This window comes from Candida orthopsilosis (assembly GCF_000315875.1).
Source record: "Candida orthopsilosis Co 90-125, chromosome 5 draft sequence".
NCBI classification, from domain to species: domain Eukaryota; kingdom Fungi; phylum Ascomycota; class Pichiomycetes; order Serinales; family Debaryomycetaceae; genus Lodderomyces; species Lodderomyces orthopsilosis.
The window spans coordinates 667,375-683,696 of NC_018298.1; the positions used below are offsets into that span (position 1 = coordinate 667,375).

General features: G+C 38.6%; 6 protein-coding genes across 6 annotated transcripts; 2 read left to right on the top strand and 4 right to left on the bottom strand. All coding sequences in view use genetic code 12, as the record gives it.

The window, feature by feature from the left end:
• Nucleotides 1-85: 85 nt before the first annotated feature.
• CORT_0E03090 (Ssk2 protein) lies at nucleotides 86-4,429 on the top strand (the record flags this gene model as incomplete). The annotated part of the gene is made up of 1 exon (XM_003869980.1): nucleotides 86-4,429. One exon carries the CDS (start codon nucleotides 86-88, stop codon nucleotides 4,427-4,429), a length of 4,344 nt encoding a protein of 1,447 aa, XP_003870029.1.
• Nucleotides 4,430-4,542: 113 nt separating this feature from the next.
• Nucleotides 4,543-4,911, bottom strand: CORT_0E03100 (Img2 protein; the record flags this gene model as incomplete). Its single annotated transcript, XM_003869981.1, has 1 exon — nucleotides 4,543-4,911. One exon carries the CDS (start codon nucleotides 4,909-4,911, stop codon nucleotides 4,543-4,545), a length of 369 nt encoding a protein of 122 aa, XP_003870030.1.
• A 286-nt stretch (nucleotides 4,912-5,197) lies between these two features.
• CORT_0E03110 (Csr1 transcription factor) lies at nucleotides 5,198-7,432 on the bottom strand (the record flags this gene model as incomplete). Its single annotated transcript, XM_003869982.1, has 1 exon — nucleotides 5,198-7,432. One exon carries the CDS (start codon nucleotides 7,430-7,432, stop codon nucleotides 5,198-5,200), a length of 2,235 nt encoding a protein of 744 aa, XP_003870031.1.
• A 2,391-nt stretch (nucleotides 7,433-9,823) lies between these two features.
• On the top strand, nucleotides 9,824-11,029 carry CORT_0E03120 (hypothetical protein; the record flags this gene model as incomplete). The annotated part of the gene is made up of 1 exon (XM_003869983.1): nucleotides 9,824-11,029. The coding sequence occupies one exon, from the start codon at nucleotides 9,824-9,826 to the stop codon at nucleotides 11,027-11,029; it is 1,206 nt and encodes a 401-aa protein (XP_003870032.1).
• Nucleotides 11,030-11,155: 126 nt separating this feature from the next.
• On the bottom strand, nucleotides 11,156-13,597 carry CORT_0E03130 (hypothetical protein; the record flags this gene model as incomplete). The annotated part of the gene is made up of 1 exon (XM_003869984.1): nucleotides 11,156-13,597. One exon carries the CDS (start codon nucleotides 13,595-13,597, stop codon nucleotides 11,156-11,158), a length of 2,442 nt encoding a protein of 813 aa, XP_003870033.1.
• Nucleotides 13,598-13,828: 231 nt separating this feature from the next.
• Nucleotides 13,829-16,108, bottom strand: CORT_0E03140 (Abz1 protein; the record flags this gene model as incomplete). The annotated part of the gene is made up of 1 exon (XM_003869985.1): nucleotides 13,829-16,108. One exon carries the CDS (start codon nucleotides 16,106-16,108, stop codon nucleotides 13,829-13,831), a length of 2,280 nt encoding a protein of 759 aa, XP_003870034.1.
• Between the last annotated feature and the right edge of the window lie 214 nt (nucleotides 16,109-16,322).

The following is a 16,322-nucleotide window of genomic DNA, read 5'->3' on the forward strand; positions in this document are numbered from 1 at the left end:
TAGACACTGCTCAAATACTCGAGTATTTAAACTCCGACATCAATTCCAATCGATTCACAGAAATACGAAATACGTATGGCTCATCATGTCGAACAATAATGTAACAAGTTTTGCTGATAAGGAGCACCAAGATCCCACCCAGGACATTGCGCAACATCAACACGGAGAATCTCAACCTCAGCAACACACTACTCAACTGGCTCATTATGCTGATTTCGAAACTAGATCTGAGAATTCTGATCACCAAGGTTCCATTTCCAAGGGTAGAGGCTCTTTTAGTGGCAACTCGACAACCTCATCAGCACTGCATGTGAGGAGACAACCATCGTTGATTCGCTCGCAAACAGTAAATGGTAGTATGCCGGTTACAACAAAGGAACTGCATGCCAAAAGATCTCTAAGTTCTGGATACAATAACGGAACATCAAGACAAGTGGCTGCTACTGGCAATAAAGTACATTTTCCAAGTACTACTTCCCCAAATAACACTAAGAAAGCACATGCCATAAGTGCTCATAGCCCAGCAGCAGTCAGCAGATCGCCTAGCAATTCAGTTGTGAGAACGAGATCAAGCTCATTGACCAAGACACAACTGCAACCAATTGCCTCGCAGTACTTGGCACAAGAAAAGACATATTTGCGGAAACTAAAGAACCAATTTGCAGACGATTACTACACCAAGGGTATAACAGGAGCGGATGAAGAAAGCAAAGATTCGATGGACGATGAAGATGACGACGAGGGGTATGATTCAGCATCTAATAACGGGGACAATGCAACATTGTTGGCTGCGATTGATGATGATAAGTATCAAATTGATTATAGTATGGCCCTTTCCTTGATGAAAAACTCCAGTCTCAATCTTAAAAAAATTTCGAATCTCAGAACTGACACTACGGATGATCCTGCAGTGGTTGAAAGATTGGACTGGCAGTCTATGTTGACCTCAGTGTTGACAGGAGATGTTGTCCGATCGGAAAAGACCAAAATTATAAATACCCATAATCCAGATAATCCACTTGAGAGTTATGTACACTCGACATTCAAAGAGAACATTTGGTTTGGAATTAGAGCCAAGATATTCAACAGGACTGAGGACGATCAGAGAAAGATTGTGGCGTATAGACGAACATTGGTAGAGCAGTTGATTGAGGATATTATGCTGTTTGAGGTGAACTATGATGACTCGATAGGGAATCCCATTCGAGAACAGGTCAAGACAATTTTAGATAGGTACGATGAGGCATGTAATCTTTGGAGAACTTTGGAAGAGATGCGCAATGACAAACCGGCTTGTCGAAGTGAAGAGTTTCAAAACAGAGTTGATGCATTGACCGCTTGGCTATCTATAACAGATGCAATCAAAAGAGAGACACAATCCTTGAGGATCTGGATTGGTAATGACGAATTGGATATCACCAAATCACCTGTGGAGGCGCCAAGCAGGAACTCTTCTTTATCAAATAGCAAAATTGTCAAAGAGATTTTTGACGAAGATAATAAGTCACTTGCAGAGAGATTGATGAAGGAAAAGGATGTGCATACAATATTCAAAAAGCGTATATTCAAGCCATTATCACCATGGATGATCAAATCCAAAGACACATATATTCGATTGGGAAATATGTTTGAAATAATGAAGCTACCGGATTATCTCCACGATTTGATTCAGATTTGTATTATACCTATGAAGTTGATCAAAGAAATCATAAACGTTAGATTGGGGTATGCAATGAAGTTACAAAATCCCACCTTGATGATGATTGATCAAATGCTAGACGATTTCCAATCTTATATCACTATAGCATTGGAGATAAAACTGGGTGTCCAACAGTATAAAGAACCAGACCCCCAGAAAATATGGCTTCTAAGTGATTTGTTTGATGGTGAAGTTACCGACTTCGACGGGGTAATTCTCAGGTGCATTCGGTACTTTCTAGTATTGTTCAACAAGAAGCTATTGGATAGCTCCAGGTCGCAAAATAGTTTCAGAACGTTCAAGGAGCCGGAGGAGCTAGAAGAGGTGTGGTTGTTTTTGCAATCGTTGGGTAATTACATCGATGGAGGAGGTGCTGTCGTCGCCGAAGAAATTGCATTATTGACACTGCGATTGAACCATCGACTTTTAGCATACTTTAACCACTCCATTAGGTCTCCTCCACATACCGAATCTACACAAGATCTTATCCGATGGTACAGTTCAACATTGGGCAATTTTGGTCAAATACGTCGTAAATTGGCCAGATTTACTGGGGATATATCCAGATCTTTCACAAATTCGTTGGTGTTTGAATTGCCAGATCAACCTCACCAAAACAATACCAAGATCTTGCTAGATGTGTTGAGAACCACCGACCATTTCTTGGTGTATACAAACACAATAGAGTCTCAGGGAACTTATTTTTTTGCTAGTCCTGATCTAGCGGGAAACGAGCAGGAAATTTTGAAAATAATAAATGGATCATATGTTGGTTTAGATCCAAGTACAAAACAATCAAATTTTACTGAGTTACTGCATTTGCTTCAGAGCTCGTGGAACGTTACTGCCGAGAACGTGGAGGATCCCCTGAAATTTGGATATATTTTAGCTCTTTGTCCAATGAAGCCAATTGTTTGGGAAGGTACAGTTTTCAATGTCAATGTTGAGTCTGTACCCACCACAGAGTTGAAAAATGGTCAATTGGCGCTCATTTCTAAAGTTCCCTGTTTTGAACTACACACTGTTCGTGACAAGTTTTTGGATCTTGTTAGTGATGTGTTAGTTGTAGGGGGTGGTATAAAGCCGATTGAACAACGATGCTCATTGGCAAAAGTTCATTATGAATTGACAAAGACAAATAAAGCATTCTTCCGGATGAGTTTGTCGGTTTTAGACTCAGTAAAGACTGTTCTGAGTAAGTTCAGACAATTGAAAGCAACAGGCGATTACCAAACTGTTATCAACAATTACTTTGTCTTCGCTCGTGATTATGGAAAAAATGCGGCTCGGAATCTAGACTCTTCTCGAAAATCGGCAGTGATTATGAAATTGATGCAGTTGGCTATAGATTGGGTTAGTTTTATTTGTGATGATTGTATCCCCACTGATAGAAAGACATTTAGATGGTGTGTTTTAGCATTAGAGTTTTCTATGGACATGACACGTGGTTTCAATATACTATTCTTAAATGAGGATCAGTTCAGCACATTGAAAGTTAAAGTTGCAAGATGCATGTCTTTGCTTATTTCTCATTTCGATATCATGGGAGCAAGGTCTAGTGAAGCTGAAAAGAACAAATTGTTGAAATGGACTTCTCAGAGACAGAATATTGCAAATTCACAAAATGATGATTATGCGTTTGAGTTGTATCATGAAGAAGTGATGCAACAAATTGCCGAGATTGAACAGTATAGATCCGAGCTTCTGAATGAATACCAATCAGTGGGTAAAGTGATTGACAAGAGTGATCTGGAGTACCAATTTGTTACATTATTGGCATCATCATTTTCAAGTGTTTCGATCAGGTGGCAGAAAGGCAAATATATTGGTGGTGGTACTTTTGGTCAAGTATTTGCTGCAGTAAACTTGGATACTGGAGGTGTAATGGCAGTGAAAGAGATTAGATTTCATGATAGTCAATCAATCAAGAGTCTTGTGCCGCAGATTAAAGAGGAAATGACAGTGTTGGAGATGTTGAATCATCCAAATGTTGTACAATACTTTGGTGTTGAAGTACACCGTGACAAGGTCTACATTTTCATGGAGTTTTGCGAAGGTGGGTCACTTGCAGGTCTTTTGACTCATGGACGTATTGAGGATGAAATGGTGATTCAAGTTTACACGTTGCAAATGTTGGAAGGTGTAGCTTACCTACATCAGTCGGGAGTGGTGCATAGGGATATCAAGCCAGAAAACATTTTACTAGATCATAATGGAGTTATCAAATTCGTTGATTTCGGTGCTGCCAAAGTCATTGCAAACAGTGGTAGGACTAGAGTTTCAACAAAATCTATGCGTCCAGTCACCGGTACTGATAATCAGAGCTTGAATTCTATGACTGGTACTCCGATGTATATGTCACCTGAGGTGATAACTGGTTCCTCTACTGATCGTAGTGGGGTCGTTGATATTTGGTCATTGGGATGCTGTGTCTTGGAAATGGCAACGGGTCGTAGACCATGGGCAAATCTAGATAACGAATGGGCTATTATGTATCATATCGCCGCCGGACACAAACCACCATTGCCATCACCAGATCAATTGAGTGAAGAAGGAAGAAGATTTATATCGCGATGCCTTGTCCATGATCCTGCAAAAAGACCAAGTGCTGCTGAGTTATTAAACGATCCATGGATGGTTTCAATAAGACAAATCGCATTTGGTGGTAGTGGATCGGAGTATAGCACGCCCTCATCTGAAAATGGAAACTCTAGTACGAGCCAAGTTTAAAGTAGAGAGTTTTATTAACATAGTCTGCATAGAGCTATTATTAAATGATTAATCATCACTGTTTCTGAATTTCATTATTCATTATTAACACTATGTACATATCGGGGGTTCCTTTATATCTTTATTTCTTTCTCAAATAGGTCGATAACCTCTTTAGTCGCATCACCTTTAATATTCACGATTCCTGCACTTTGATTCACACTTATTTCAAATTGAGGATAAGCTTGTAGTAAATCTTGCTTCAATTGATATAAATCGCCTTGCACACGTTTGATCTCGGTTGTTATCTTGGTATTTTGAATCTTCTTGTATACTGGCCAATGATGAAATTTCGTTTTGGTGATGTAGTAGTTCTTGATTCCAAATCCATTATTGGGTAAGTCACGATGTGATATAGAATTTAGGTCCTGAAATGCATATCTTTCAAGTTCCGGTTTAGGAAGCTTCACACGAAGTGCTAGAAGGGAAAGTGTTGGTCTCATTGGTGGTGCTTCAAGTACATAAAAGTCTTGACACAATTTGCTCTTAACATTTATGTGAAAAATTTTTGATTGTGGGAAGTTTTGAGTGGTGCACGACCTGCAACCACTGGAAGAATCGAAAGTTGCAAACTAGCGATGGAGTGATGACTGCCTAAAACAATAACTAGAGCCATTTTACTTGGGATAGAGAGCTCTAAAAAGCACGGTCACTACATTTTATAACCCGTCTCCTCTAACAATAGCAACACTATCGAACGAATAATATAGTAAGCAATTCATATAAACACTATTTAACAGCCTCTACTCGCGTCCTTAAATCACCTCTATTGGCTTCTGTTTGATCCTCTTTTTCATCATGGCCCATATGTGATGCAATATGGTGCTCAAAATCAACTCTCTTAGCAAACGTACTCCCACATACTTTGCAAGAAAACTCTCTTTCATGAATCTTCATATGTTTAGTCAAATTTGAACTCTCACTGAAACTCTTGTTGCAGCCAGGCCACTTGCATTTGAGCGGTTTCTCACCAGTATGCACACGATTATGGATTGATAAAGAGCTACTCGTGGCAAATCTTTTCCCACAAGTTGAACATTGAAATGGCTTTTCCCCAGAGTGGACACGTAGATGTTGATCAAGCATTGATTGTACTGCAAATGAAGCACCACAGATTGTACATTTACAAGGTTTGTAGTTTGTGTGTACGTGAATGTGACGGTATAGCTTTTGTCTTTGGTTGAAGATTTTACCATTGTGTCTCTCGCATCCTATCCAATTGCAACTGTATTTTGATTTACCCGATCCTATGTGAGTGTTTATTATATGGTGCTGTAAATCACATTGAGATTCGTGAGTGGCACTGCAAGGGATAGGCTTACCATCTTGATCTATTCCAATTTCCCATTGACATTTGAATTCAGGTCCTTGTGCACAACATGCTGATAGATTGAAGTCTCTGCTTTTCTTCTTCTTAGGAAGGATTGACATAGATGTAATGTTCAATTCGTGCTTCATAGTTGCAGGTGACTTGGCAGTTGGAGGTGATTTTTCATTCACACTTGTGGTTGACATAGGAGTTAACACATTTGGAGAATTTGTTGTGAGTGCTGGCTCATTGTCACTAGACTGTTTATGAGATTCCAAGTGTTGAAGCAAAGTGTCAAGGTTTTCATCACTGTAATTACAATTGCTCCATTCACATTGATACGATGTAGCTCTTTCCAAATCATGTTCTTGTTTTATGTGGTCCCCAACTATATGATTCATAAAATTATCGTTGTTCAATTTCTTGATACAATGCTCCCACTGACATGGATACTGTAAAGGTGAGTTTGCACCATCCAGTTTTGATGACTCTGTGAGAGCAACCTTTTTCGACATCATGTCGTGGAAGTTGTTAAACTTGATAATGAAATCAAAATCAGACATGAGTTTCTCATCGTCATAAACAGAGTTAGGATCGTTAGGAATGGTTGTGTGGAAACATGACTGGTGTATGTGGTGATGATAGCTAGACTCTTTGGCATCTTCTGGATGGCACTCATGGGGGAAATGTATTTCAAAATCATTCAGTAAATCTCGTTTTGTCTTTTTGGTAGGAGGACTTGATTGTAGTTGATTTACGAAATTTTCTTGAGAAGTCAAATTTTGATGAACATTACTGATCAAATCTTCAAAAAGAGGATGCTTGGCAATTTGTAAATCACATAGGTTATTTTTTTCCGTTTCTGGTAAAGTACCCTGTGAATGATGACAACTTGATCTGTGACAATCGCCGCCTCCATTCGGGGACAGATGGCAGACCTTGTATTCACCGCACCTTGGATCCTCGCAACACACTAAACTATCATCTTTCGATATCTCTCTATTGTACTGTTCGCAACATGGCGTTTCATGGCTCCTTTGACTTTTGAGTATAGGCACACAAGTAGCATCTTGACAGCATTTCTGTGTTTCCAAAGGAGACACGCAGTTGGTATCTGTGCAACAGACTGTACCATCTCCTCCTATTTCTTCACAACACCCTCCATCATTGATGAGCTTACTGTCATCACAAGTTAAATAGAAGCAGTCGTCCAAGTCATCGCAAAATACATCTTTGCACGTGGCCACGTTATTAAATTCTGAACAAAAAGTATCAAACTGCGGTGGCACAACCCCATTTTGCAGCGTTGATGATGAAAGCTCAGGCGTCGAAAAACTTGGTGTTTCATGGTAGTGATGGTCATGGTCGTGATTATGTATATGACCATGTATATGTGTATGGTTCTTGTGTTTATGTATATGACCGTGAACGTAACCATGTGTAAGTACTGGTGATTCAGATGTGACTCCTTTACTCAGCATCTCAGCCAATTTACTATCCAGTATACTCAGAGCCGGAGGCAGAGTCGATGGTAGAACCAGCATGGTGAAATCAGACTGACTTGTGAGTGATACATTGGTTGTTGTGCCAACGGCCTTCGTCAGCAGCACACTGGATGAGCTGCTAAGGTTATTCGATTGTGGTGAGCTTATCATTTGTAACCGACTTTGTCAATAATTATCAATTTCTTTTGAGCTATGAATAATACGGATCAATTTGGTTGTTAAATGTGTAGTGGTAAAAATTTTCGAAAGAGCTTCTGAAAAAGGGGTACCTTGTATCTATTGCAACAGAGCCTAAAACCTATCGCTTAATTATTTGTCATAATATTTCTCTGTAATGATTATTATAGAAACAATGGGTATAAAATATTTGCAATCACCTTGGTAGTTATTATGTAACAGTAAACTTTTTCGGAGAGGAGACGACAGTGAGAAAATTGAGCACGTGACATAAATCGCAATTGGTTTGACATGTATGATCTTACTGGATCCGCGACACTGATACACTACTGCTTTAGCAATAAACCTAAATTAATCGCCGATTTCTAGGGTTGCCACATTTAGTATGGGCCAGTGTCGAAATTCAAGTTTATGAGGTTTATTGGATTCAATTGAAAACCATATTCAAGCTTTTCCAAGTATAACTCAAGATCTCAAAATTGGTATAGAAATGACCCAAAGTATTGTTCAAATTATGTACAAATATTTATCATTTGGACTTGTGGAGCGCCAATATACTTATAAGCGATTCAGTTCAGAAGAAATAGACCTGTTATAAGGAACTAACAATGTGGAAGCTAACTTAATACACTTTTTCACAAGTCAAGATTTGAAGTTCATATTTACGCCGTCTCTTGACATTAGACAATTTTATCAAATAAGAGCTGCGAATTGGGTTAAGAGAAATACATCATACGATGCACATATTAGATATATTCGTAGAGATCAGCAGGACTACCTATGTGATAGGTAAGATCAGCCGTCGTATATACTTGGCGGTGCTATATAACCGAAGTGCATTTGATCGTCGATCTATTTACAAATATCAATTCAATGCATATAAACTAAATGTCTGGAAAGAAACTACCCACCTTTTTTGCTACATTTGACTTTACTACGATATTCGTAAATAGCCGTCCATTGCAAAAGCGTGACAGCCATCACATTTTTCCAACACTCGCCCCGCGTTATCCATTGTCTTCATTTCTTCCTTTTGTTCTTCTTTTGTTCTTTCGGGTGTGTTTGTTACGTAACAAAAAACAAAATCGAGACAAATTGTAAACAAAGACACAAAAACAAAAAGGATCTAAAGCCACAACTAAATCCATCAATACACGCTCAAAAACAAAGTCTTGAGTTATCAATTATAACGTGTGACATTGGAATGATTAGTAAAACACGAGGCAGAAATGCGAATTTCGTTACCAGCTTGATCAGGCTCTTCAGGAAGTATCCGAACAGACGAAGCCAGCCAAACATCTGTTTACCGCTAATTACATTGAGGCGTCTATGATGCATACGGTTTCACAAAATATAAACAATTAGATGATGATCATTGGCCAAACGTATGGCATTGTCGGAAGGTATATGTGTATTAACTTGTTATAAAAGCAAAACTGCTGAAGTAGCGACTTTAGTCCGTGTTACCTCGTTGTTTACCCTTTGATTTTTTCTTGATTCACAAAATTCCCAACATTCAGCCACTAAAGTTCTTATTCGTAAAACCATATCATTAATTTTCCTCAGTTTGAGGGTTTCAATTGGCTATTTTACATTGTTATCATTCTAGTCCCTTTATTGTTTCAAAATTATAGTGTATTGTCTAACACACTTTTGTGGTACTTTGCGTAATTGATTCCGCATTGTATTGGTGTCTCTTTGCCAACAACAATTTTGTTAAATCCAAACTCCAGTTTATCAAAGCTCTTCCTTCTTGGATAAACATTTGTCATTGATGGGTAAGGTTGCTATATATGTAGAGAATATGCCAAGATCCTACATTTCTATGTTTCATATATGTCTCTGCACTCACATATGCCGGTATCAGCCACAAGAGTTATGAGTTTTTACCACAACAGAACAACTCAACAAATCACTGAACAATAAATCAATGGTTTTGTCATACCTTGTTCTGTATTGTATTGCACTGAAAGAGTATAATAAATGTATCATTACTTAAAAAAAGTCTAATGCCATTACCTAATTGGGAAAGAATGAATGCAAAAAAAAGAATAAATATACAAATACACAAAATCCGCAAAGAGAGAGACAGGATCCCCCGTTTTGCAGAGGAAAATTTTATGATTGTAGCAGAGGTATGAGCCATAATCATTCCGTTTGCTACTACTTTCGAATTCCGAAAATCCTCACATTTATATACTCAAACATTCCTTGGAAGAAAACTAAACATTTTTTTGCCTTCAGGATAGGAAGCACCGGATAGATCAAAATTAAAATCAGTTCCTATATCAACCACCCCTATATCGCTAAAGAATCTACTATTTATCACATTAGAGTCTTCAATCCACACGTTTTAAATCATTTATGTTATTCAGACGGAGAAGCAAAGACTCGTTGATGAGTAAAGAATCACTGGTTTCAATCAAAAAGTCACGAAGCGCCAGAGACCTACTACTGAAACTAACAACCACACCATCACAATCCAAGAAGTCATTAGAAAAGAATGAGCTTGAAACCAGTCGACCAAAGCTAAATTTGGATTTAAATAGACAGTATCTGCTCTGCGAAGAACCATTTACATTATTGACTCCAAGGGATGATGAGTTTCAAGGCCGAGATCTCATGACACCTATTCGACAAATGACTGAAACTCCTGAAACATCACAAGCTCCACAACAACGGTGCTTGCGAACGCATTCGGAACAAAGAGCAAAAGTGTTGTCCACTATAATTGATTTTGAAAATGAATCTATTGTCGAGATGTACACCCCGAGGAAACCAGTTCACATACAAAACTCTATTCGTCTCGATTCAGCTTGTGGAATTTTGGAGAGGATTAGTATAGGGTATGATCGAGATGCTCCAGAGGTTGACCAACAAGCTAGCGGTGAGGAGGATATTTATTCAAATAATCATTCAGTTGAGATAGATGGAGATGACTTGACTTTCGATGGAGTATTCAGTACTTCAACTTCTTGTCAAAATTCGCCATCTAAAGACCCATTTGACAGTGTTTCATTAACTGAAACGGATATCCAGATATACAAAAGAACACACAGAAAATCCAAGCATAGTAGTCTTCATTTTGTTCAAGGCGTTATTGATTCACCGACAAAACCACGAAGAACGCAGATTGCACCACTATCAACAACAACACCCCTACAAGCTGGACTTGTGGAGGATTCTTATGATACCAAAGATGCTGGTTTATACCAATTGGAAATCATGTTATTGCAGGAGAAGCACAAATACGAGATGAAGCAACAACAAAGAGCTATGAAACATTTACAGCTGCAATTAAATCAACAACGTACCGAAAATACACAGTTGCGAAACCGATTAGCCCAATTGGAGTACAACGGAAGCCTACTACCAGCTTTCAAATGGGATAAACCTGCTACAAGGAATAAAGATGTGAAAAGTCCCAAGGTCACTTTTAAAGACGATGATGATGCTGGTTCTTTGGTCTCTGCTGAAGAGTCAATTATGAGCTTGTATTATGATGAGAGAAAAGTATCTGGCGCTTCGACAGTTGGTTCATCGACTAATAGCGTAAACCAGAAAGTATGATTAGGTTTTTTGCTGAGTCAATTGTTAAATCGCTAATTTCCGTTTTAAATCACGTAAAGTATTACATTTTAAATAATTTCTAATAAACCTTCATATTACATACAGATTTAATAAACGTCGTCTGCCCTATAGTTCCTTTATATCATTTTCATCAGCAACTAATCCCATAACAACAAGGAACATGTTCAAATTGTTTAATAAATTTTGCTTTTTGTATAAATTGGCCAAGTCTTGATTGTCAATTGCTTTTGCTCTATTCATGGCACCGAAAATTTCATCTCGAACTTCGTCAACTATAATTCTTTGATGACTTAATTTACCGCCCAATGATAAAGTGGCCAAAAATTGCCAAATATAATTTTCTTTTGATGATCCATCATCAACATCGACCGGATGAGGTGGAAAAATAGCAGCAATTCTTGATTCCAATGCCGTAAATAATTCATCATAACAAGAAGTCCATTCTGACAAGTCAGTTGCTGAAATTTGACCTTCTCCGATGATCAACTCGGCACGCGATAATAACGTCGTGAGAATGGTGAGACCTATCTTTGTAGTTGATACAAATGATACGTTATTATGTTCAATCAAAATGACCAACAATCCAATAATCTCGTTAAACTTAAACTCCAGTACCGCATTAATTAGGATCTTAGAAAACGTCATTGAATATGCATCAACAAGTTTCAAGACTTTTTCTGGGACTTTCTTGTCAGGGTACGTTGTATAAGATCCATATTTTACTACTGATAAATTCTCCAAATTGGACATGATCAAGGTGGTGATTGTTAAGATTTGTTCACGGTTCAAAAATTTGAATAGACGAACCAATATCTTCAACATCTTGTTGTAATTCAAACATTGGATGAATGGATTTACTTCAGCTTCATCATCACCTGACGATGATGCTTGCTCAAGAACTTTCATAGATTCCCACAATTTTGTTGTATCAACACTTGGGGACACTCTGGATTCACTTTCTACATTCATCAATTCTGAAATAATATTTTCCAAGATGGCAAAAATATCTTTACGTGAATACCTCTTGATATCTTCCTTCTTAAAATCATCAGTTGCAACTTCGTTCTTTTCTCTTTCAGCAGCTTTACTAATGATTTCCAATTGTTGTCTAGGTTTCTTTCCACTAGCAAATGAAATCTTTCCCAAAGCACCCTCTTTCGCATATTGATTAAACTTTGGTCTTCCCTTTGCAACATGAACAGCCTTTTGCACTTGTTGCTGCATCCTTTGTAACGCAACATCAGCTCTCTTAAATCGTCCACCTAACCTATGACCACTGTGATCCAAATAAGCTTGAGCAATTGAGTTGTTTTGTTGACCAAGTGCTGGCTGAGGAACACCATTGACAACTTTAGGATGGATGACTTTGTATACTTGGGCATAGAAATCCTCATTATAAGGATCTTCAGTTACGATATGCGACAATTGAAATCTAGTGACAAAGTCCTTATCCCTCGGGTTCATGATTCCAGAATACTTCATAATCCTCGACACTTTTTCAAGTCTCTTGGCCGCTTTGGCTTGTTGTTCTGGAGTAAGATCCTGCAATTGCTGATGATTTGGCTGTTGGTTGTACTGCCTTTGAGGTTTCAATTGCGATTGTTGTTGCTGCTGCTGTTGCTGATGCAACGAAACTTGTTGTTGGTGAGCATGGTGATGTTGTTGCAACGCTTCCTTCCCTAAGACAGGAAATTGGGACAAGTCTACTTTCTGTGGTCTTTGCTGTACCACTGGTGGATCGATGCCTCTTTCTTCGCGAGAAGGTACAGGTACCTGTGCCTGTGCCTGTGCCTGTGCCTGTGCCTGTGGTTGGTCCTGTACATTCACTTGAGTCGGAAGTTGAGGTTGGTTTTGCAACCCTTGTGGAGGCTGTACCTGAGGGTGCAGTTGTGGTTGTTGCTGGTATTGTTGCTGAATATGTGGAGGTAATCCTTGTAATGGTGGTAATTGTTGAGGAGGTGCCCTACCGGAAAAGCCGTATTGAGGTGGCATGTACCCACCGAACATATAGCTATTGAATTGATTTGGAGGGGGAATCATGCCTGGAATTCCGTAACCTTGAGGCGGAAACAGCCCTGGTTGATTAAAGCCTTGTGGTGGAAGTCCAGATTGTTGTTGCTGTGATTGGTCAATCGCAGTTAATTGAGCTTCAATTTCTTCCAATGATAATATCTTCTTCTCTGGTTGACCCGCAGAAGCTCCATGGTTTTGGGTTTCACTCTCGACCTTGGTAGGAGCATTTGAAGTACCCCAGAGCTCTTGCATAAACTCATCATCATTGACTGGTGCGGCCTGTGCTGCTTGAGCATAGCTTTGAGTTTGAGATGGGACTGATAAAACATTAAGGTGGGCACTCTGTTTAGGCTGATCATGGCCAAAATCAAAATCTTTCCTAATTTCTGCAACACTGGTTCCAAAAGTCTCTGTGTTGAATGCATCATCTTCCTCTAGTTCGCCCAATCCATCATAGGTGTTTTCAAAATCATACACTTCATCGTCTTTAGCACCCTGAGGTGGCTTTGTCGGGTCAAATCCAAAAAACGACATCACTTGATAAGTGGTTTATGAAATCGAGTTTTCAATTGATGATAAGATCTGAGTGGTAAAATTTGTAGCTCTTTCAACGTATGACTGAGATTTTTTTCTTTTCGACAAACTTAAGTGAAAGAAAAAAAAAAATTGCAGCGAAAAAGAATAAAACAATTGTGCTTTACTATGTGCAGGATTTAGAAAAATCTGTGCCCTCTCTATCTGGCAAGTGTAGATCTATATACATGTCTATTTAAAAGCCAGTAAAGCGCTAGTTAACTTCAAGTTCATTTCATCCCACTCTCCAACTTCTTCACTCAATACAGTTATAGCACCTCCAGCACCAATCCGCCAGAGACTAATCTCTTTTGTATTTTCAAAATCTCGTTTGTAATGGAAAACAGATCTGATAATGACACTCCAATCTGAATCATCAGTGATTGACCAGTATCCTACAACACCACTGTATATACCTCTTCTACCTCCGGGGAAGGAATTATTTTGCATACTTTCAATATCTTGTAACAATTGTACGGATCTCTTTTTTGGTGCACCTGTCATCGAACCTGGAGGTAGAGACCTATGCAAAATGTCGATTCCATGAAATCCTCTTTGTTTATCAAGAATACCTTGTATAACACTGACTAGTTGAAAAACAGTTTTATATTCCTCTACTGCCATCAATTGTGACACCTTCACATTATCCGTAAACTGATACAAATCATGTCTTATCAAGTCAACAATCATCAAGTTTTCCCCCATTTCTTTAGGTGTTTTGAGGATTTCCGTGGCTTTGGTGATATCAACATCAGGAGTATTCCTCACAGTGCCCTTTATTGGCCTCAACTCTACAATTTTGTCAGCACCATGATCTTTCCAAGAAAGAAACCTCTCTGGAGATGATGAAAGTAAACAGCAATCATCAAAGTCAATAAAGCAGGAAAATGGAGACGGGTTCTTTCGAAGTGTGAGGACTTTGTATATATCCCACGCATTGATATACGAAGGAAGATATATCTTCAGCTGGGTTGTCAAACACAATTCGTAGGAGTTACCTGAGTGCAAATACTCTTGGCATTTAGCAAATTGCTCCTTATAAATGTCATGTGATGGCAATTCAAACTTGATGGAACCCGCATCCTTTTGTAGAGCAAGATTTTTGACACTGAATGGAATGTTGTCAATGTTTATAGGCGTCACATTTTTCAACTCAATGGCCATTGTAGATGTCCAATTTGAAGTATCATTTATCGATATAATAAACCACTCTTTAGTTACGTGATCGAAAATCACAGACCGTTTAATATATACAAGTTTGAGGTCTGGTGTATCATCACAAACCGGTGTGATCTTTTCAAACACCAAGTGTTGGCCCTCTTCATATGAAACTAGACCCATGTATCCGGCAAAGAATGGAATCTCCCTATCAGGATAGTCTTGTATCCTCAGTTTAATTACATTTCTTGGAATGTACTGTTTTTGCATTGCATTTGCAACGTATTTCCAAGCACCATCATGCCCATCAACCCTGATTTTCTCCTTCTCATCGGATTGATACTTTGACAACAGAATCTGATCCATGTTATCAATCGAATGAGTAATCACATCACTTTCACCAGGGATGGGAAATCCAATTATCGACCATTCGCCTGGGATGGAGGCAGAATTCATCAAGACAAAGTTGGCTTCGTTCTCCTTTTGATAAAAGTGGTCACAAACATCAATGGCAGCTATGTTCTCTGGCATATTGATTTTCTCAAAATTGATGTTGTCGAGTTGGCAGGTCTGTGCATTTTCGTCTACTAAACTTATCTCATGAATTTCATGATTACTAAGACCTTTAAACTCTCCAACCTCTAAAGTTGGCAAACACTTTCTGTTAACTGAATTACACTCATCAGCAATTTTGGAAAAATTGAGAATCAACTGTTTTCCACTTTCGGAGCAAATTGACTCAGGATGGTATTGTACACCATAGAATGGGTGATTTCTATGCTTCATTGCCATCAATATTCGGACATCATTCACGCCATATCTGTCCTGCTCAACACAGTAGGCTAAAGGTTCTATCTCTTCATTTAATGTTTTTACATCGACAAACAACGAGTGATATCTCACACTGGGAAATTTGCTCACACCGGAGAACAACTTGTTTTCTCCAATAGGATAAATATCGTAGATTTGTCCATGCTTGACTTGCTTTAACCTGTCAACCTTGTTTCCGAATTCGTGACAGATGCTCTGAAACCCTAAACATATTCCCAAAATTGGAATATCAACGGCGTCATCGGCAATTCTGCGTAGCAACCAACTTATTATTCCAACATCTTGTGCGTTAGATGGGTGCCCTGGCCCGGGTCCTACTACTATATACTGAAAAAACTGTTTGATTTGGGTGTAAAATGATTCGTATTCATTAGGTTGAAATGCGTCATTGTGAACAATAATTACCTCTTGACTGGTCGTATCTTTGATCAATTGAGCTAAATTATTAGTGAATGAATCATATGAGTCTATTAGAAGAATCATTTAAAAAGTGAATCGTAAGATCAAGACGACTCTTTTTGCTGGAGCATCAACTTTTCGATGAGGATTTTGGCCGTAAAAAATTTTAGTATGAGGTTAAAACTACGCGGAAACTTTATACGTACTGCCCAGAACTTTATGGTTTTGTGGCAAATTTAACCACACTTGCATATACGAAAGGGTCGAGTGCTTCCCCTTGTTGATACATTGCCAAAGT